At 41.2% G+C, this 23,456-nt stretch overlaps 1 protein-coding gene across 2 annotated transcripts in view; it reads right to left on the bottom strand.

The window, feature by feature from the left end:
* Nucleotides 1-1,080: 1,080 nt before the first annotated feature.
* Nucleotides 1,081-23,456, bottom strand: part of LOC149184029 (uncharacterized) — a 233,088-nt gene continuing 210,712 nt past the window's right edge. Inside the window, exon 4 of one of the 2 annotated variants that reach the window (XM_089418825.1) lies at nt 1,081-1,726. In XM_089418825.1, the coding sequence (XP_089274951.1) occupies nt 1,694-1,726 (33 nt within the window). In that variant the 3' untranslated portion in view covers nt 1,081-1,693. Of the gene's footprint in view, nt 1,785-23,456 lie in introns of both variants that reach the window. The other variant, XM_089418824.1, reaches the window with a different exon arrangement.

Raw genomic sequence — 23,456 nt, forward strand, 5'->3', positions numbered from 1 at the left:
GGTTGTTTCAAAGCTAATACATGGCAGGTCATGTGAAAGTTTATTAGGTGGTTGTTTCACAGCCGATACATGGCAGTGTCTGCATGCACATCACCGTTTCTATGCATCTGCTATTCAGATGACCTATTAGGTGGTTATTTCACAGCTGATACATGGCAGGTCATGTGAAAGTTTATTAGGTGGTTGTTTCAGAGCTGATGCACGGAAGTGTCTACATGCACATCACCCACAAGGAGTTTCTATGCATTTGCTAATCAAATGACTTCAGCAATCTTCAGTGCTTTTGCATTCGGATGGCTAAGAAATAGGATTCCCAAGCACACTTGGATGCCTTAGAATGATTAGAATTAGGATTCCCAACACCCTTGAATGTTCATTTGACTAATATAAGGTACTGTTTTATAATTTCTACTCCCTTTATTTTCAGGTCCCTTTGACCTAATTAGATTTAAAGTGGCTAATAACATAATTTTGTTTTCAGCCCAAAGAGTTAACTCAATCCGTTGTTTCTAGTCTTTCCCAAACATTATCAGTAATCCATTCCCTCAAGGTCAAGTGCATTAGTCTACAACACCTACACTAGATAGCATCCTCAAATAAGGGTAAGTGCCTAAAAATCTAACAAAAAATTGTTAAAAAAAACATTTTCATTATTTCCTCTTTAAACAATAATTTATACCCTTCAGTTTAGAGAGAAGCTTGGATTATATAACACCCTTCAGTTTAGAGAGAGGCTTGGATTATATAACATGGAGGTTAAACACTGCATCTGCTGGTACAAATCCCTTGTTTGCAACATTTTAATTGATCGTATATTTTGTCTGCTTGCATATTCATATATTTCTTTCATTTAACATGATTTCTGTTTGCAATATTTTAATCTTGGTCTCACATTCATTATGTTTGCTTCTTCATGTATTTCTTTCAATTATCATGAATTTATTCCAAAAAATTCAATGATAAGTAACACCTGTAAGATAAACGCGTTGCACAATGCTATGCCTAATGACACTGGTTTTCAAACAAAACTGGTAAGCAGCAAAACAGCATTATAATAACAAATTTCGCTGGCTTGACACTCTGATCATATTTGAGATCTCGTTCCAATAACATTACCCGTATTATTGAAACAGATGTACAACGTTTACACTGTATTGTAGATGTGGGAATTATCATCTTGAAAATGTGGCATAGCTGTGCAAGTTTAAGTTATTATGCAGACCTACACTACTGTGGCATAGCTGTGCATGCACCAATACCAATACAACTGTTATTCATGTATCGCGCTGTCTTAGCTATCTCATTTTGAATTAATAGCCAGAGAGCAGCAAATGTTACATCAAAATCTGGAGAAATTACATGCATCGGACAGATAAGCCCAACTGTTGCCGCACCATTTGTTCAATCCTATAAAAGATGTTTAGCAGCATCAAACCAAAAAGATACAAATATATTTTGTTTTATGTTATAACTTGTAGCTCCGTACAGTAATGAACACTAACGTCATCCTCAGGTTGCCATGATCAAAGATATACATTTACCAATATTGTTAAAACAGTTGGCATCTTGAATGCCATCATATAACCGGTAGGTGTGTAATCCTTGACTTATTCTCTTTCTATTTCACTTTCCTCTTCACCTAATCTGTTGTGTATTTTTTTGAGGCACCTCCTCCAGTCCAAAAAGTTCTGTTTCAATAATTCAGCTTGTTCATACTCGGGAGTACCTTTATGCAAAATCCGAATCTTGTTAGACACTAAGCTTCCAAAGGAAGGGTGCAGAACCTGCAATAACAACTATGAGATTCAGTGCCCCAACTGGTCAGCAAAAAACCAAACCATGACATTTACGACGTGCAGTACACAATAGCCAAATACTGTCCCGCATAATATTGTAGCAAGCAAGTACACAGGAAGAACAAAGTAAAACATTGCTGATTTCGAGTTTGAAGAAATTGAGTATATTGACAGCTCAAAACGGTAAGAGGACCAGTTAAATACATGCTTAAAGACACCCCATAAAAACAACTGTTACTGCAAATTAGTGCAAAACAATCACCATGGGAATAAAACTTTTTATCACAAGAATGATATCAAATATACTAATGACTGTAAAAGAGGATATAGGTCAGATGGCATATGAAAGCTCATTAACTGAAATAGGTAAATTGTTTACAACAATTTGTAACAGAAACCTTCATAGAGTTCCCCAACCTTTATCTGTAGCCCGTCTTTAATGAAAAGAACAAAAAAAAAAAACAGTTAGGTGAATTGAGACAAGCATGCAAGGAACATCTATGCCTGCACCAGAAATGAACAGTTTGGTTCCCAGTTCCCAATGCAAAAGCTGGTTTGCCCCTTCTGGAGGAACCAAAGACAATGTATGGCGCACATCAATATAATCAACGCAAACAAGAAGTACCTGTGTCCCTTTGCAATAATTATTAATGTTAAATATCCCCTAGCCCCTGCCACGAGGGTGCCATGGCACTCTACACAAGTGTACAACTTAAAAAATGGATCAGATATGTTTCTGTTCCCATAATGCATCAATAATTGCAAGAGTTTTGCGCAGGTCTTATCAAAAAAGGCTACCTCATTTCAGGTAACGTATCAATAAATCAAGAAATGCAAGAGTTTTGCACAATACCTGACAGAAACCCTATCTAATGTCGGGTTGCTGTAATCAACATCCTGGACAATTCGAAAGGAAATATGAACTCAATTCTTTCAAGGATTAACTAGTACAAGATTGAGCAATGGAAAGGAACTGCAGAAAACAACCTGTACTAAAAATGCATTAAATAAAAAATGTAACCAAGAGAGTATTCAAAAGCCTCCAACCATTAATAGGGAATCATTAGGGGAATTCGTTCAAGATTATGCTTATGTGAAGTGTAGCACTAACAAAGATATGATTTTTTCTTTCTTTAGAGAAAGAAATGGTGAACCTGTTGTAGGAGCACATATAGGAAGTTCAGGTGTACACATTTAGAGCAAGTTGCCTTCCCTGTTACCCACCAAAAGGCGGGTAACCTATAGGAGAAATTTTCCTCTTCCTTGGACAGCCAGCCAGCCAGCTGCCATATTGATCAGCACATGACATGATGCCATAGAGCCTCCACATATTGCTCCCATCAGATTACTCTCTCTCATGGGACGTTCCTTCTTGAAGGAAGGTAGGTCACCTGTCACGCCCCTACACCTGCGGTGATCTTCCAACCGCTTGTAGCGAGGTGCGGCACCACCGAACGCTTTCTTTTTAACAATACTAACGTTTATGGGCTATGCCTACTCCAACACAAACTTACTTTAACTTATGTTTTCTTGCAACCAAGTAAAGAGTTATCCTTCATACTTTAAAGAAGATCATTCGCAATCATTAACCATGTACAATAAACCGAGAACATCAACAATAAACAAGTACAAAGGGAGGGGCAACTCCCAGAAAGTCTGCCCAGCAATATATATTATAACAGCTATACTTCAATTGTACAAATGCAAGTGATGCTTGACAAACTTCAAGCCAACACTTAGAATATTTTTACATCAAGGCATAGAACAGCCTTCTTACAAATTATGTGCACCTTTGCACAAAGTGAAACACTCTCCCGAGCCTCTTAATTCACCTTGCCAAATCCTGCACACAATTGCCTGCACAAACTCCACTTCTCAACGCGGGTCAAAATTCCATCTCCACACAAGGGAAGAACTACACATAAGACATGTGTATTCTCCTTTTACCCCTGCGCAGCCCTTTTACCCCTTTCGCTGATTTAGAAGTGCGAATGATTGATGATGAAATGAGGTGCAGCCACCTCATATATATACGCACCATACTTTAGCATATACTTTTGGGCCGACATCTAAAATGACATCATGAAGCCCTCACGTTACATCTTTATGGTGTCGGCTTTGGGTATACCTTATGCTCCACGTGAATGCGTATAAACCTTTGTGCACCCTCATTTCGTGTACGCTCAAGTGTGAATGACACTTAGCCAATTTTTGGTGTGTTTTACTAACGTCGCAGGTTTCGTCGCAAGTCCTACCGCAGCTCCGTTGTACTTCGTCCGCTCGCGCGCCCGTCCGCGCGCCCGACTCGCTTTCGTGCACGATGCCCGCCCAGCGCCCGTCGTAACCACAACCGGAGGTCCTTACATTCTCCTCCACCTGAAATCGTTGTCGTCCTCGACAACATACCATCATCCATGATGTCTATAATCCATGCTCAGGTCCATGGAAACTCCATCCATCTCATCTGCAACATGTTGTCCATGTGTGTGTCTCCTCCAAATTGAAGAGATCATCTCATCAAACCGACTCTCGATGTGCCCCATTCAGGTCCATGAAGTCCTCTTCATCATCTGCAATGTGCCACCATCAATCATACCTGCTCCATGTGCTTGAGGGCTCACTGCCATGAGCAGCTAACAATGAGCCCACCTTCTTATTCATCTAAGAAGATGTAGAGGGAGCAGAGCCTAAAGGCTCCTCCTCACTAATCAATTCAATCCATCTATCAGGATCCTCAATCTCCATCCTTTGTAGATAAGCAACCCGATCTTCCTTCTGGACATCCGGCCTCACATATACCTCATCATCATCATCATCCTCCACCAACTCTAGCCTTCTTGTTAAGTCCAAGATGCTATCTGAGAGTGATCTAATGACCAATGATTGTTCCACAAGCTTTGCCTCAACAGTGGACAATCGCTTGTTCTCCTTTTCCTTATCCTCCATTTGCATCGCTCCCACTTTACAATGAGGCCTTGTTGCACCAATGGTAGGCACACCAATAGGTACATCTTCCCTTCCATCGTAAATGTAGAGCTTCTTCAAATGCGGTACAATCATAGCATCAAACTGCTTCATAAACTCCATCCCCAATACAGCCTCATAGTCATCAATCTTATCAACTCTTGATGTGCTCCATTCAGGTCCATGAAGTCTTCTTCATCATCTGCAATGTGCCATCCTCAAGTTCCCATGTCACACTAGCAAGTCCTCCTGCATAACATTCCTGCCCTAGCACTCCTCCTTGGATGTCCCTTGACATCTCTACAAGTGCTTCCACACAATGTCCTTGCATAGGTCTCTGCCATGCTCCATGTCTTCAAGTCCCCAACCTGATGTCCATGACTAAGTTGCCCATGTAGTCCAACCAAGTAGACACATCACAACATCTGGCCATCTCATCCAAGTCTTCAAACTTCGGTTTAGTGAACTCGGTCACTCAACCATCTCACCATCGTGTCATCATGTCATGAGTCTCTTCATCATAGCTCCTCCACCAAAGTGTCCATCAAGACTATCTCTTGGTCTCGGCCATGAGAAGCCCACCCAAAACATCACAAGTGTGTGCCCTCCTCAATCTGTCCATGAGTCATGCCGGGCACTTAGCCAAAGTGGCTAAAGCATGACCCAATCCTCCGCAACGATCATCAAGTTCCACCCTTGTCTCGGGTTCTTGCACCTTCCATCACAAGGTCACAAGTAGCCCCAACAAGCCCTGCAATGTTTGACAATCCTTGCTTCTCCATACAAGGTTCCATCATAGTCAACCATGGTGAGATCCTCCCTAGCATTGGCAAACTGGCTTTGCCCTTTCCTGCACACGGTCCATCTCCCAAATGCCCAAATGAAACACAAGTATCATCACTTACTTCATCATCATGAGGCTCCTCCATGTGAGTGACCTCATCCATACATGTTGATAAACTGTACGATCCTGGTTCAACTTGATCAGCCTCAAGTTTATCCTCCATCATGTTCAAGTCTGCAGCATCTTCCTCTATCACGGCTTCCTCTTCCTTGTTGGCACAATCTGCAACTTCACCTTGCTCCATTGCCCAACCGGGTTGAAGAAGTTCTTTCTTAGCTTCAGCCTCCCTCTTCAAGGCTATGAGATGCCTCACTTCCTTCTGTCTTATCTCGAGCTCCTTGAATTCTGCTTCAATCAATTCTCCTTCCTTTGCAAGTCGAAGAGCTTCCCCCATATCAGGAACCCCTTCCTTAACCAAGGCACGAAGAGCTTCCCTTGTTTCAAACATCCTTTTGCCACATTCTACAAATCTTTGTGTTACTCTTTCTGACTCTTCAAGTAGACTCCTTCCGAATTCTTTGAAGGATGTATAACCCAATTTCTGCAAGATAGACATCTTCACCTGCAACCTGAACCGGCCCTTGTCTCACTTCGTGTGAAACGGTCTCCTTCACCTGCAAGTACCCTTGTCACTGTCACGAGCAACCTTTGCTCACCAGCTCCAACCGAGCTCTGATACCAACTGTCACGCCCCTACACCTGCGGTGATCTTCCAACCGCTTGTAGCGAGGTGCGGCACCACCGAACGCTTTCTTTTTAACAATACTAACGTTTATGGGCTACGCCTACTCCAACACAAACTTACTTTAACTTATGTTTTCTTGCAACCAAGTAAAGAGTTATCCTTCATACTTTAAAGAAGATCATTCTCAATCATTAACCATGTACAATAAACCGAGAACATCAACAATAAACAAGTACAAAGGGAGGGGCAACTCCCAGAAAGTCTGCCCAGCAATATATATTATAACAGCTTTACTTCAATTGTACAAATGCAAGTGATGCTTGACAAACTTCAAGCCAACACTTAGAATATTTTTACATCAAGGCATAGAACAGCCTTCTTACAAATTATGTGCACCTTTGCACAAAGTGAAACACTCTCCCGAGCCTCTTAATTCACCTTGCCAAATCCTGCACACAATTGCCTGCACAAACTCCACTTCTCAACCTGGGTCAAAATTCCATCTCCACATAAGGGAAGAGCTACACATAAGACATGTGTATTCTCCTTTTACCCCTGCGCAGCCCTTTTACCCCTTTCGCTGATTTAGAAGTGCGAATGATTGGTGATGAAATGAGGTGCAGCCACCTCATATATATATACGCACCATACTTTATCATATACTTTTGGGCCGACATCTAAAATGACATCATGAAGCCCTCACGTTACATCTTTATGGCGTCGGCTTTGGGTATACCTTATGCTCCACGTGAATGCGTATAAACCTTTGTGCACCCTCATTTCGTGTACGCTCAAGTGTGAATGACACTTAGCCAATTTTTGGTGTGTTTTACTAACGTCGCAAGTCCTACCGCAGCTCCGTCGTACTTCGTCCGCTCGCGCACCCACGCGCCCGTCCGCGCGCCGGACTCGCTTTCGTGCACGATGCCCGCCCGGCGTCTGTCGTAACCACAACCGAAGGTCCTTACATCACCCATCGAAAGATACTTTAACCATTTTGTAATCATGTGCTTTTATTAATGTTTCGGGGCATACTAATATGAATCAAGGGGTGAACCAAATGATTGACCGATCTTTCACTGTAGTCTTGTTCCCTCACTTCACCTGGGAGGTTAGTCTTTCACTCTATCCTAGTGGAACCTCCTCCGAAGCTTTGATTGAACTAGCATGCCCATGATATTCCATACTTACCACTTTCCACCATTCCCTCTATTCCATATCCATTCTTCAGGCTTGTGGTCATTGGTTATGGGAATTGGCACCCTCTCATCCTCATCCTTGAGTGTGGGCCAAAAAACTTTTCCCTAGAGGATGACACAGCGAAAAGAAAGATAAAAGCAAAGAACACCACAATGAAAAAAAAAGATAGAACACAAATGATGGTTGGGACAAAATTTAGCATGTGGACAAAAGCCTAACATGAGCTCTACCCCCCTCATTAGTGATCACCCAATTCCTAGAGCACTTAATGCTCCATCCATAAAAAGGAACCCTTGTATTGTCTCGACCCTGATGAGCAATAAATTCTCATCATTAAGGGGTAATAAACATTAAATCTTTCAAATGCAAGTTTGGGCTCCTAAGCTATGCACCATATCAAAGCATTATCATAAAGAAGTAAAAAGCACATCAGAAGGGTGAAAAGCGCAAGCCAAAAAAATGGGTAACTCATGCCTCCATGATTGCTCCCTCCTTATATCTATACACTAGGGATGTTGAATTACCATTAGCTGGTCACTTGGCTATGGCACCTTGCCTTGAAGTCATTCCCACTCCATTACCACCATTTTCACATGAACCTATGTATTGAAGAGTTTCCCTGGGACCTATCACTTCTCCATGGGGGTTGGAAACACCTAATAGGGTTATCCATCTAGCCATCTCTTACATAATATAGGGAACACTTATATGAGACTTGCTCTAGCAAGATATTTGAAGGTGGCCTTTCTATGAAGTATTAAATGTACCCCTAACATTAAGTATCGTCCACTATGATGGTTCTCAGTTTCTTGCCCCACCTCCTCAACAGAGCAACGAAGGTCATACTATACATTGTAGAGAGAGAGAGAGAGATTGGCTTTAATGATGGAGTGTTTCCTACCCAGAGTAGAGTGTTGGGCTATTTCATGACTTCAAATGATGCTTGACACCTCAAGGTACTCAAGATGCTAAAACGCTAAGCCCATGAAGCTTGGTGTTGGAGATATTGATGATCTGCCTAGTGAACCCATCCATTTCATTCACTTTCTTCTCTAATTGAGAGCACCTAAATTCTAAGTCTTCACTTTCTTCATGAGTCAAGAAAAAGCCTTTAGTAGATTTTATTGGTGACCCTAGACTGACATCGATACTGTTTGATGGGCATCACTTATTCCAGAGAATAGATGATGATGGTCATCCTTGAGATGACAAGGGAGGGCCTGTACATCACCATGGATCCACAACACTTGAACTATTTGTGCCTTGTCACCCCTTCTCGTTTGAGGGTAATGTAGGGCACCTTGAGTTGAGAAATCTACTAGAGGGCAATGATTAGAGTGATTTCTCTTTTCTTGATAACTGCTTGTGATGTCTTTTTACTTTTTCTTTCTTATTAGCTTCTTTACTTATTATTATGTTTGTATATCATCAAACAGCTACCAAAAACAAAAAGAACAAGAACATAAAATATAGGCTGCAAACCAGGGCCAAAACCTCTCCACTTGAGAGGAAAACACGCAAATCTCTTCTCTTCCTTATAGATTCTTCAATTGACGAATTCCAAGACCTCTAGACCAAGACCAATACCCTCCAAGACCAAGTCCAACCCTTCTGGATGATGTGCTTTCCTTGTTCAAGTCAAACCCAGTCAAATCTCTTCCAGTAGCACAACTTCGACCCTCAATAGTAGAATTTATGCCTTTATTGCAGACCTGAAATTTCCGCCCCTCCTGCAGTTGCTACTGCCACACGTGTGAGCTTATTTTAGCCTCCCAAGGCTTCCTTAGACCTTCGCTTGGATTTCTCTTCCTTCTAGAGCTTGAGAATGGCTTCTTCTCACCTTCCCTTGACCTTCTTTCCTTTCCTTCTTCAAGATCGAACCTGTAGAAGAAAACCCTAGATCAATACACAAACCCTAGCCTTCATTCGCACATGTGAGAGAGAAATAGCCCAAAGACAAGTCTTCTTTGACCTCTTCCTTCTTTGGTGCCTTCTTCTTCTTCCTCCTCTGCTTGAATGACTGAGTGATGAATGTGATCCAAGGAGGTCGAGTTTCCTCCTTTATATAGGCTTCTCAAGGTGGATGTTGCTCCTCAAATTAGGCCAACTTGCCAGCTGCCAAGCCGACTTGGCCTTGAAGGGTATTTTGACACTTCTAAGGACAAAAATAAATTCCTTTACAACTTAAAATGTGGCCGATGGGGTTTTCAACTTATTATAGTGACTCTTTTGACTTCTTGACCTAGGACCAACCCTAGAAGAACTCAATGGGTGCTTGACCTATAAAATAAAAGACCTTGAGCATGAAACCCATGCTCCAATAATAATAATAATAATTTTCTTTGATTTTACAATTTACAAGAGTCAAAAGTTCATTTCATATTTATGAAGACCAAACCTAGTTACACATTTTTCAACACTCCCTTTTAACTAGGGAGGTATTCATAAATGGTACATGGACATTCTCAACCTAAAGAGATCTCATAAGAAGAGTTGGCTTGGTAACCCATCTATTTAGCATCATATCAACCAACATTTCATATAGCAAAGCCTTGACTAACAACTCTATCTCTCCACAAGATCAGAGCAAAATCCTCGCGAGACCAATGATTTATAGACACCATCATCATTGTCTCTCAAGGTACATACCCCACCTGGGTGTTCACAGAGTATGACCTTCTTTGAACTATTCTTATCTTGGATAGCTAGTCCTCAAAGAATCTCGGTCCACAATAATTCTTATCTTGGATTCCCTACCACGTCCTCAAAGAGTATCGGATGCCAGATGTTTACCCAGTCCTCTATTTTGTCTTCCCAAGTGAAGACAAGAATGGTGTACCTATCTCTCCCTTTCAATTAGGGAGGATACATCAACCAAACCAAGATTGTCTCTCAGGTATACAAGATTCTTATTACGAAGATATTTTGTCAATATGTCAGCTACCTGCTCATTGCTGGAGATACACTGTAGCTACAACACACCATCTTGTACTACCTTCTGAATGTAGTGATACTTGTTGATATGCTTTGTCTTTCCATTAAATATTGGGTCTTCAGACAATCGGATAAAGCTAGTGTTATCACAATGTATCACTGTAGGGTCCATTGGTCCTTCAAATAGGTCCAATAACAACTTCCTTAACCAAACAACTTCTCTGCTTACTTCACATGCTACAATGTACTCAGCGTCAACTACTCAAAACAACCGTATCTTGCTTTCTACTCATCCATGAGATCATGGAGGATCCCAAACAAAAACATCCTCCTATAGTGCTTCTTCCATGTTGTTCACTACCTCCCCAATCGGAATTTGTATATCCAATCAAGTAGACATCATTCCTCCAATCATATTTTAGGCAGCGGTGGATGGTTTCTTGCAGATATCTCAGTATATGTTTAGTTGCTATCCAATGATCATGTTTCAGCTCCACTTGGAATTGACTGAGAATATTTACTGCAAAACATATGTCTAGTCGAGTATTCACCAAGTACATCAGCGAGCCAATCAATTGCCTATACCTGGAAGGATCCACAAGGCTTGATTCAGAACTCCTTTGTATTTTCAAGTTTGTGATCATCAGGGTTGTCCTTAGTTTGCAATCCATCATGTCAAGCCTCTCCAACATCTTGATCACATACTTTCCTTGACCTAGATAGATCTCATCACGTCCTTGCCAAACTTCTAGTCCCGAATAGTAGTGCATCAACCCTAGATTCTTCAAGTCAAAGTTTGTTGCTAGTTGCTTCTTACATTCTTCAATTCGACCTTCCACACCTGTCAAGAGAAGATCATCTACATACAGAAGAATTATTATTGGCTCTCCATTCACAACCTTACTATAAAGGTTTGGATCAGCATAACTCTTTGAGAAGCTTAATCAATGTGGGTATGCATCCATCCTCGCATACCATGCCCTTGGTGCTAGCTTGAGGTTGTATAATGCCTTCTTCAATCTGCAAACATATGCCTTTCTGTCTTTGACTTCAAATCCCAAGGGTTGCTCTATATAGATTTCCTCAACAATTGTGCCATTTAGGAATATAATCTTGACATCCATTTTGTGGATGTTCCATCCCATCAATGCTACCAAAGAGACCAACGAACGAATAGTTGTATACCTTGTTGTTGGAGAAACTGTCTCTTCATAATCGCTGCCTTCTTGTTGAGAGAAGCCCCTAGCCACAATCTTGCCTTATATTTATCAATACTTCCATCTATTGCATGTTTGATCTTGTAGAGCCACTTGGAAGTTACCACAGATTTGTCTTCGGGCCTAGGTATGATCTCCTAAATTCCATTCTTCATTATAGATTGATATTCTTCATTCATGGCATCCTTCCATTCTTGGTGACTAACAGCTTCTTCAAAAGTGGATGGCTCTGCTTCAATTAGTTTTGTCATGTAGGTTTCATACCCAGAATATCATTTGGGATTCTTTCTTTCCCTCAATGTACCTTGGGCTGCTCCACGACCCTCTGCATCTAGAAGTATAGACTTCAACCAATTAGGTATTTTTCTAGTTTCAAAAATTACCACAGATTGTATTGGTTCACAAGGACCTTCATCTTCATGGTTTGATTCTTATTCCCTGGTAACTTCTTCTTCGGCTACCAGAAATTCTTCATCATCAAAGTCCATAAGGAGATCCTTTGATTTCTTGAATGCAATACTTTCGTCAAATATCACATCTCGACTGACTTCTATTCGGTGTCCTTCCTTTATGTAGATCCTATAGGCCTTAGAAGAGTTATTGTAGCCCACAAATGTTCCCTTCATGCCAGATGGATCCAACTTCTTTCTTTTGTCCTTAGGTATATGTATATAGACAGGACAACTAAAAATTTGGAAATGATCTACAGTTGGTTTTTTCCCATTCAACACCTCTTCGAAGACTTTTTATCTAGAGAACTCTGGGGACTTCGATTTTGTATGTATACAATTGTCTTTGTAGCTTCACCCCACAAAAAATTTGGTAAATCTTGATCATGTAACATTGCTTTTACACTTTGTTAATTTTAGTTAACAATGGTATGTTCTATGCTTAGCACAATTTACTTCAATATTCTTTAGCAACCCAATAACAATTTCCAATAACAATAACAATCACAATAATCACATTGACAATAAAAGCAAATAGAACATGAAACAAAATGCAAAAGACAAGCCAAGACAAGAGGACACCAGATTTGGCGGATGCCAGAGAAAAACCCCAATGTGGGGAAACCCTTTGATCAATTCTTCTTATTATTATATCAAAATTTTCAGTGGAGAAAGATAATACAATAGTCAAAATTGACTTGCTAAACTCAAGTCAAAACAACCCCGTCAAAATCTGTGATTTTCTGCAGCAGTCAACAGGCTTAACCAAAAAGTCAACGTTGGTCAAAGCAGCAATAGAATGTCCTCAAAACAGCTCGGTCTTCCCCAGTGAAACTTGGCCTGATCAAAAGGTCAAAGTCTGCCCAAAACAGTCCAGTCAAACTCGGTCAAAGGAGAGAGAAAACTATTGTAACTTTTTCCGATCAAACTGTAGTCGACCCTAAAGTCAAAGTTGGTCAAACTGCCCAAATTCCCTCGATTTTTGTGCCCAAAAATGTGGCCTCGCCAAATAGATAATCACCCAAAATTTCGAAGTCAAATTCTCCTTGGAGAGTCAAAGTCAACATTGGTCAACTTCGATCAAACTGCAGTCAACTCTGAACTTTGGCCTTGTAATTTTGCTTTTGAAATTCATCCTTCTTCATCCACACATTTGAGAGAGAAGAATGCCCAATTTAGTATGAACCAATGAGAGAAGGAGAGAGAATGTGTGTGTGATGAGGATGCCAAATGAGGTGAGAGGGTACTTGTATTTATACAAGTCGTTGAGGGTGATGTGTCACATCCATTTGGCTTCATGAACCTACATGATCATGACCCTGACCTGAACAATTTGCACATATGTGGGCATAAATTCAAAATCACACTTCTGCTTGTCCAAATTAGATGATCTTTATATCAATTTTGGTCATCTCGAAAAAAGGAATTTAATGCAATCATCATCTCCATCAAATGAGTTGTCCCAAGGTGGAATTTGGCCCTAGTTGCCAATTTTAACACTCCCTCTCAACTAGGCAGAATTCCACCTGCCAATCCATCCAACATGTCATCCTGTCGACACGAACCATATTTGTATCTCATCTCATCTCTGCTCTGTTGAACCATGATGTAATAATGAAGAAGAATTGATCGAGAGTGAGTCACAAGACCTTACCACTCTCCACTAACAAAAGTCAGTCCAGAGGTAGAACCTCAATTGATCCCAGATCAAGTTGTTGAACACCATGCATCCTAGACATAGGGAGTACGACAGTACATGATGCATCCATCGGTAGTGCTATGGTCCCTATCCACATTTCCCAACTCATTGGCCAGATGAGAGGTACTTTCCATGAGTTACGGACTACATGGGTAGGATGTATGTTGGGGTACCAGCAAGAGAAGGTGAACCACTCATCCTGCTCATATGCCATAGGAGAAGGTGAACCACTCATCTTATGCATATGTCAATCATAGGGGAAGGTGAACCACTCACCCTACATACATGTGTCTTGTAGGGGAAGGTGAACCACTCACCCTACACACATGTCATCATGGGGTATCACAGGAGAAGGTGAACCACTAACCCTGTACATAGCGCACCAACAGGGGAAGGTGAGCCACTCAACCTATGGTCGCTCATAACTCCAAGAAGTACCCCAAGCCCCCGCGAGCTCCCAGAGCTCAGTGTCCAACTCAAGCGGGACCCTCATAGGAGGGTCTTTCCACGACTCCAAGTCTTTCTCAGAAGGTTAAGAATTTGAACTTCCCCAAGGGTTTCGTGAGGATATCTGCGACCTTCTCATCAGTTATGATGTGTTGGAGCCTTATTGCTTCCTGTTGTACCATAATCCCAGATAAAGTGGTACCTGATATCAATGTGCTTGGAGCGGTCGTGGAACATGAGATAGTATGACAAGCGAATCCCACTCTTGTTGTCGCAGAAGATCATGGTGGTATGCAGCACATGCTCAAATAGCTCACTGAAGAGCTTCCTCAACCAAACAGCTTCACAATAGGCCATACTAGCTGCAATGTATTCAGCCTCAGCGATGCTTAGAGCAACCGATTTCTGCTTCCTGCTCATCCAATAAATTGAAGCAAACCCTAACGAGAAGCAACATCTAGACGTGCTCTTACGATCCACCACACTACTAGCCCAGTCAGCATCATAATATCCATGTAGCCTCAAATTCCGGCAGTGTATCTCAAACCATAGTTGATTGTGCCACAGAGATATCTCAAGAGACTCTTGGCAACAATCCAATGTATGTGATGAGGCTCAACCATTAATTGACTCCACGTATTCACAGTGAAGCATATGTCACGACAGGAGTTTACCAAGAACATCAGTGCCCCCACAAGTTGTCTATATTCGAAAGGGCTTTCCAATTCATGGCCAACAACACTACCACATAGCTTCTTGAAGTTGATTTCCATCGGAGTAGACATAGACTTACAATCCACCATCCCACACCTCTAGAGTAGCTTCACAATGTATTTTCCTTGAGAAAGGAAAATCTCACCTGGTTTTTGCCAAACCTCCAGGCCTAGGAAGTAGTGCATCAAACCTGGGTCCTTCATCCCGAACTCGGAAGCCAACTCCCTCTTACATGGATAAATGAGAGGGTCCACACATGTCAGAAAGAGATCATCTACACAAAGGACCAGAATAAGAGGCATATCATTTTCAACCTTGATATATAGGTTAGGATTAGCTTCGCTCTTTGTAAACCCCAGCTTCATAAGATAGCTATCAATCCTCTCATACCAAGCCCTGAGGGCTTGCTTCAACCCATAGAGGGCTTTCTTGAACCTGCACATGTGTCCTTCAATCTTGTACTTCGAACCCCGAAGGTTGTTCCAAGTAGACTTCTTCCTTAAGCAAGCCATGCAATAAAGAAGTCTTAACATCCATTTGGTGTAGGCTCCAATCCTGAGAGGTAGCAAGAGCAATAATCAATCAGATAGTGGTATATCAACCAACTGGTGCAAATATCTTGTCATAGTCCACTCCTTCCTTTTAAGAAAAGCCTCGAGCAACGAACCTTGCCTTGTATTTTTCAGCACAGCCATCAGCTCCATGTTTGATTTTGTAAAGCCATTTAGAAGTGACCATAGACTTGTCCTTGGGTCTAGGAAACACACCTAGACATCATTCTTCATGATTGATCCATACTCTTCATTCATCGCATCCCTCCGTACTTCGTGTTTCACGGCTTCTTCGAACGTACATGGCTCAAATTGAACAATAGTACTCATAGCAGCAAAGTACCCTTGATACCTGTTCGGCTTCTTACTTTCACGAAATGTCCCTCTTGGAGCAATATGCTTTTCAACATCTTGGAGAGTGTCTTCAAGCCACAAAGGTCTTTTTCTTGAGGTAGAGGGATCACTAGGTGGATCAATGGGATCCATCGGTCCTTCAACATCGGGAATAGGCTCATCTGACGAAGGCTCATCTTGCTTTTCTATAGCATCATCATTGTCCTTCATTCGGATAGGGAGATCTCTGGCTTTCCCAAGGGCAGAATCTGCATCGAAAGTGACATCATGGCTTATTTCCACTTCTCTCTAACCAAGCACATAGATTCTATATGCCTTTGAATTTTCACTGTAGCCCACAAATGTACCTTTCTTCTCAGATGCTTCTAACTTGTTTCTTTTCTCTTTAGGCAAATGAAAATATACAGGACAACCAAATATTCCAAAATGAGAAACATCAAGTTTCTTACCAGTGAAAACTTCTTCAGGTGTCTTGAAATCCAATGCTTGATGTGGGCTCCTATTTTGAACATATACGGCAGTGTTGGTAGCTTCTTCCCATAAGAACTTCAATAGGCCTTGATCATGGAGCATGGCATGTGTGGCTTCCATGATTGTTTGATTCTTCCTTTCAGCAACTCAATTTTGCTCAAGAATATATGGAATGATTGTCTCCCTCTTAATGCTAGCCTCTCTACAAAAGTCATTAAATTCATTTGATTCATATTTGGTTCCATTATCGGTCCTTAATATTTGGATCTTCTTCCCTGTTTTATTTTCCACCAAGGCTTTGAAGAAACGAAACCATTTGAACACTTCATCCTTTTTATTCAAGGAATAGATCCATGTCTTGCGAAAAAAACCATCCACAAAAATTGCATAGTATTAGTATCATCCCAATGATGTTATGGGAAACATACCAAATAGATCAGGATGGAGTAATTGAAGAATATCAGTAATTTGACTTTCACTTGAAGGAAATGGTCCCCTTCTAATTTTTCCAGCTACACAACCCTGACAAATTTCGTCATGATCCATGTTGAACTCGGGCATACTTGTGACCATCTTCCTTCCCAAGTGAGGCTTTGTAATGAAGGTGAGCAAATCTTCGGTGCCATAATTCAAATTGAAGAGAAGTATCGCACGTCATGGCTCCCAAAGGACTTCCTCCAACTTGACAGAGACCTTCAACCCTAAATCCAAGAGTAAATGCATTTTTAGGGTTCCTTTGCCAAATACGTACCTTTCCATCAATGAATGGGGTCTATTTCTACAATGGAAGATAAAGGCTTAGATGAATGGTTTGACATTGATTCAAGTGAAGAGTGACAGTACCTATGCCTTTTACAGGATAGGTGGCATTATCTCCAAGTATGATCTCCAAATTAGTCCTCTTTCAATCAAATTTGAAAGGGCCTCTTTGTACCTAGTGAAGTGCCTTGAGGCTAAACTATCAATCAACCAATTATCCAACGCATCCAGAGGAGAGGTAGTAGATAAAGCAAAAATAAGATAAAATTAATTTTGTTTTTCTACAACATTACTTTCATCATATCTAGAATTTCTTGATCTTTTGGGAGGTCGACCATTTCCATATCGAGCGGAAGGAGCATTCCTCTTTCCTTTATTATTGAACTTGATGTTCCTTTGATTGCCATTGCCTTTGTAATTGTTGTGGTTGTTATTATCATCATCCCTTGAAGTATCCTTCTTGTGAGGACACTCTCTAGCATAGTGGCCCAACCTATTGCAATTGTAGCACCTTCCTTTTCTTCCTTCTTTGAATCATGGCTTGGATCCTTGACCTTGTTTCCTTGGACCAGCATTGTTCTTCCTCTTAGCATGAGCGTAGAAACTAGTAGGATCATTTCCATTTGAAGGCTTGTCTATCTCCATCATTCTTGTTTCTTCTTGAGTGCATCTAGCCAATAATTCATCGAAACCAGGAATCTTGTCATTGTTGAGGATGGTGGTGTTAAACACATCCCATGCTCTTGTAAGACCTCCAAGTGCAATGAGAGTGAGCTCCCTGTCAGCAACAACTTCTCCAATAGATAGAAGGTCATTCTTGATTTGTGTGATCCTCATGAAGTAGGATTGGATAGACTCCCCTTTGTCCATTTTGATGTCCTTCAACTTGTTCTTGAGAAAGAGGATTTGATTTGCATTGTTCATTTTGAACATCCCAACCAACTTGTCATACATCTCCTTAAATGTTTCCAAATCAGAAATATAGGCAACCAAATGCTTTTGAATGGAGTCTATGATAATTCTCTTAGCTTTGACCTCACCTTTCTTGTACTTTTTTTTACAGTAGCAGGTGCATTTGAAGGAGGCTCCACCATTCTTCCCTTTACATAGTCCATTGCATCATGCTCTTCCAAAGTCAAGTCCAAAGTCATCTTCCATGCATGATAGTCAGATTTGTCCTTGAGCTTATCCTTAAATTTGAAGTAAGATGTAGTCGCCATTGAAGCTAGACCAATATTCTTGTCTAACAGCTCTCTCTTAGTGATTTCTTTTCTCTCTCTTGCTTTGGCTTTGTTTTCACCTAGGCTCTGATACCATGTTAATTTTAGTTAACAATGGTATGTTATATGCTCTTTAGCAGCCCAATAGCTATTTCCAATTTACAATAGCAATCACAATAATCACATTGATAGTAAAAGTAGATAGAACATGAAAAAAACTACAGAAGACTAGTCAAGACAAGAGGACACCAAATTTGGCGGATGCTAGGGAAAAGCCCCAATGTGGGGAAACCATTTGATCAATTCTTCTTATTATTATATCAAAATGTTCAGCACAGAGAGAGAGTACAATAGTCAAAATCGACTAGCTAAATTCAAGTCAAAACAGCCCACTCAAAATCAGTGATTTTCTGCAGCAGTCAACAGGGTTAACCCGAAAGTCAATGCTGGTTAAAGAAGCAATAGAATGTCCTCAAAACAAAGCGGTCTTCCCCAGTCAAACTCAGCCTAACCATAAGGTCAAAGTCAATGAAAAACAGTGCAATCAACCTTGGTCAAAGGAGAGAGAAAACTATTGTATTTTTTGTGGTCAAACTGCAGTCAACCCTAAAGTCAACGTTGGTCAAACTTCCCAGATTCCCTCGATTTTTGTGCCTAGAAATCTAGCCTACCCAAACAGATAATCACCCAAAATATCGAAGTCAATTCTCCTTGGAAGGTCAAAGTCAACACTGGTCAACTTTGGTCAAACTGTAGTCAACTCTGAAATTTCAGCCTTGTAATTTTGCTTCTGAAATTCATCCTTCTTGATCCATACGTGTAAGAGAGAAGAATGCCCAATGTAGTACAAACCAATGAGAGAAGGAGAGAATGTGTGAGTGATGAAGATGCCAAATGAGGTGAGAGGGTACTTGTATTTATACAAGTCGTTGAGGATGAAGTGTCATCCATTTGGCTTCACGAGCCAAAATGATGATGAGGCTGGCCTAAACAATTTGCACATATGTGGGCATAAATTCAAAAGCACACTTTTGCTTGTCCAATTGAGATGATCTTTATATCAATTTTTTTCCTCTCAAAAAGAGGAATTTAATGCAATCATCATCTCCAAATGAGTTGTCCCAAGGTGGAATTTCACCTTAGTTGCCAATTTTAACACACTTTCTTCAATGGATCGATTCTTTCATTTTGCAACTCCATTTTGTTTGGGATTATATGGGACTATCAGCTCCCTCTTAATCCCAGACTCCTTAAAGAAAGCTATGATTTCGTTGGATGTATATTCTCCTCCATTATCGAATCTTAATATCTTGATTCTTCTTTCTGTAAGGTTCTCTACTTTAGCTTTGAATTCTTGAAATTTAGTATTGTCAAAATTGCAAACTAGGGCCAAACTCCATGTGGGTCATCTGATTTATGGCAGCTGATATTTTTCTTGGATCCCCCTCATCGAGAGGTGTAGGATTGATCAAAAGATCATCTGATTCCTATAAGTATTCATGGAGTTATGAATTTATTTGTGTTATAAGACAATTTGTCAAGGTCGGCCAGCAACTAAATAACACCCACATGTGCTCAATGTTTTAGTATAAAAGGAGATGACTTGAGAGTCATTTCACAGTTCACACACACTTCTCTCTTGATTTCTCTCCACTTGTCTTGGATTTTAATGGAAGAGAAATCTAGGAGTAGAAGCCCTAGACACAGTCCTAAGGAGGAAGCCCTAAACACAGTTCTAAAGTGGATGCCCTAGCCGCAGTCCTAAGGAGGATGATCTAGCTCTCAACGCAGCTATGGAGGAGAGATCTAAACGTTGTCCTAAAGAGGCCATGACACCTAGCCGCAGTCAAGGAAGGATCTATCTACGCTAATCTAAAGAAGACTCACACACACAATCAAGGAGTGTTAGGTGCCCTAGGTAATAAGGGATGACACAATAATCATCTACGATGTCCTAACCTGGTTGTTAGGGAGGCCGAGGAAATTCTAGACAGCGTGATTTGGAGAAGACATAAGGAGAAATCGCATTTTGGAGAGGAGATCTTATGTTCAGTCTGCAGGTTAGTAGGCACCTCAGCGCGGAGAAAAGGCTAGATCTGTAGCCTTTCATGATTGTTTTGAGGGCTACACAACCAAGCAAGAGGGTTGAGTTGTGTAAGGGAGATATGGGCTACTTGTGACAAGTTTTAGGGTTCGCAGGTTAGTAGGCACCTTAGCGACGGAAAAAAGGCTAGATCTCTAGCCTTTTCATCACTGTTTTGAGGGCTACACAACCAAGCAAGAGGGTTGAGTTGTGTAAGGGAGATCTAGGCTACTTGTGACGAGTTTGAGGGTTGTCTTCCTGTGATCTAGGGCAGCGACTGCTACAGCAAGAGACCGAGGCCTGTTCTGAAGTAATCAGAGGGCTAGTTGGAGAGTCTTGGGGCTAGGAATTAGCCTTAAGGATAGCGTGTTGGAGCAACAAGCTTAGAAGGGAAGACCGCAATTGTAGGAGGCCTTAGGAGCTGATTGGAGGGGTCTAACAAGGATTGTTAGGAAGCCCTAACCAGTTTGTTGCAAACATATCAGACCTCAATACAGTGAGCTAAGGCATGTTGTCTATGACATCTCTTGTAGGTGTTGGATCCTAGATGAGGATCAGTTTGAACCAGATTGTTGGGCAGACTGTGGGAGCCAAATTGGTGGTTGTACATAGTGGTATGGTACATGGGTATTTAGTGCAGCAAATTCATGGTGCTGCTATGGTATGGCAAAGCACAATGGGACAACATGACATTGTGCAGCAGTGGCACAATGGGACAACCATGACATTGTGCAGCAGTGGCACAATGGGACAGCCATGACATAGTGCAGCAGTGGCACAACGGGACAGCCATGACATTGTGCAGTAGTGGCACAATGGGACAGCCATGACATAGTGCAACAGTGGCACAACGGGACAGCCATGACATTGTGCAGCAATGGCACAATGGGACAGCAAGCACGTGCAGCATGGTGCTGCACAATGAGGTGAAGCATGATGACGAGATGCAGCACAATGATAGGTGAAGCATGATGACGAGATGCAACACAATGATAAGTGATGGAGTCACCTTGGAGAATCAGTTGAAACAACATGTCTTCAACTGATCTCATGTATCATCTTGTTAGAGATGATCTATGCTCTTATCTAGATAAGTCAATGTGTTGACTTCTGTTGTAAATGCACTATCTCTCTCTCTCTCTGTGCTGAACTATTGAAGAACATGTAAGAAGAATTGATCAAGGGTTTCCCCACATTAGGGTTTGTCCTTGGCTAGCGCCACATCTTGTGTCCTCTTGTCTTGGCTTGTCCTTAGCGATTTATGTTTATGTTCTATCTGCAGTTTACTTTAATGTTGATGTGATTGCTAATCTGGAAAAGATATTGAGCTAACTGAGAAAATTTAAATAAATTGCTCTAAGCATAGAACATACCTAAAATTAACATGGGATCAAAGCTGAGGTGAAGACAATGCCCAAGAAAGAGTGAAAGAGCAATCACCGAAGACAATTGGGAAAGGACAAAAGGATCAGTGGATTCCTCATCCCTCTTCAAATTCAACGAGGATGAAATCGAAGCAGAGAATATTATCAGAATGGCGCAACGGAAGCTTTCGATGACCTACCTAAAAGATCATTGTATTGGGAAGTCCGGATCTAAGGGTGGAAGGAAAGGCAAATGCCTAGGTTGTAATAAGTTCGGCCATTATGCGAAGGAGTGTCCGAGGTAGGGGCACATCACTTGATGATGATAACAATCATTCTAGGGACATCTTCAATGATCAGAGGAATGACATGTAATGCAGGTCATCAAGGAAACGGCTGACTCTTCAGAGAAAGCAAGGAACCCCAGTTATGAAGAATCAAATGTTGTTTTTGATAAGATAAAGAAGCGCTATCCTATATTGGCCTTCTCCTTCAATTCTTTAGGAATCTGGATTATTGATTGTAGTGCTCCAAAGCACTTCAACATATAGAAGGGGTCTCTCTCTAATTTGGTAGAGATGGAAACAATCATGAGATTACACTTGGAGCCGATGCCACTTATCCTGAAAAGGGTGTAGGAAATATTACCCCTCAATTGAATTAGGGTACTCAATTCATTTACAGAATCTCTTTTATGTACCTGATCGCAAGAAGAACCTGGTGTCCATTTCGGCAATGGAAGTCAAAGGTTTCAGGGTGGCATTCATCAACGGAAAGGTACGTGTTTGAAAATAGAATTTTCAAAAAATGCTTTTACTCATGGGTTCAGGGTTGGCAATTTGTATCAAGTTGTAGGATGGTCCATTGGGGACCATGTCAGTTGACACATCTCATCTATAGCACCAGAGGTCTACTTATTATAGGACCCTACACGATGTGAGTCAGATGGTGACTGGGATGCCTGAATTCAAGAAGAGCATGAAGGTACATGTCTGAGATGTACCGAAGGAAAATCTTACAAGGGGACCATTCCCGTCATGTAGCAGGTCCACAGGTTTGGAACAACCTGAGGGATTTGAGATTCATGATCGGGAATCTCATGTATGCAGGTGGAAGAAAGCCCTCTATGGCTTGAAGCAAAACACCCCGGCATAGTATGAGAGGATTGATAGCTATCAGATGAAGTTGAGATTCACTAAGAGTGAAGCTGATCCAAACCTTTGCTTGAAGGTTGTGGATGATAGACCTCTCATACTAGCACCTTCTAAGGACGACCTATTTCTAACAGGTGCAGACCCTTTCATTTGCAAAAGTAAGAGGGAGTTGGATTCCGGATGTGGAATGGTAAACTGCAAGCCCATGACTACCTCGAGGATCTTAACTTTCAGAAGTTATATGGTAGTGATGCAGGACCAGATTTGGGAAATGCCTCTGAGTCTCATAAACTCATTCGCATTGATGTTCTTGGTGAATTTCCGTCTAGACATATGATTTGCAGTTAGTATGATGAGCTCATATATGGTTGAACCTCACTGGATTGGTGCCAAGAATCTTCTTAGATATCTTTAGGGCACAATCTCTCATGGATTGAGATACACTGCCGGAAATGTGAAGCTGAATGATTATTCAAATGTTGACTGGGCAGGTAGTGTGGAGGATTTCAAGAGTACTTCCAAGCGTTGGATCTCTTTGGGTTTTGTTCGAT

Source organism: Pinus tabuliformis, chromosome 3_2, assembly GCF_031772625.1.
Source record: "Pinus tabuliformis cultivar Carrire ecotype Pingquan chromosome 3_2, CPIR1, whole genome shotgun sequence".
NCBI lineage: Eukaryota > Viridiplantae > Streptophyta > Pinopsida > Pinales > Pinaceae > Pinus > Pinus tabuliformis.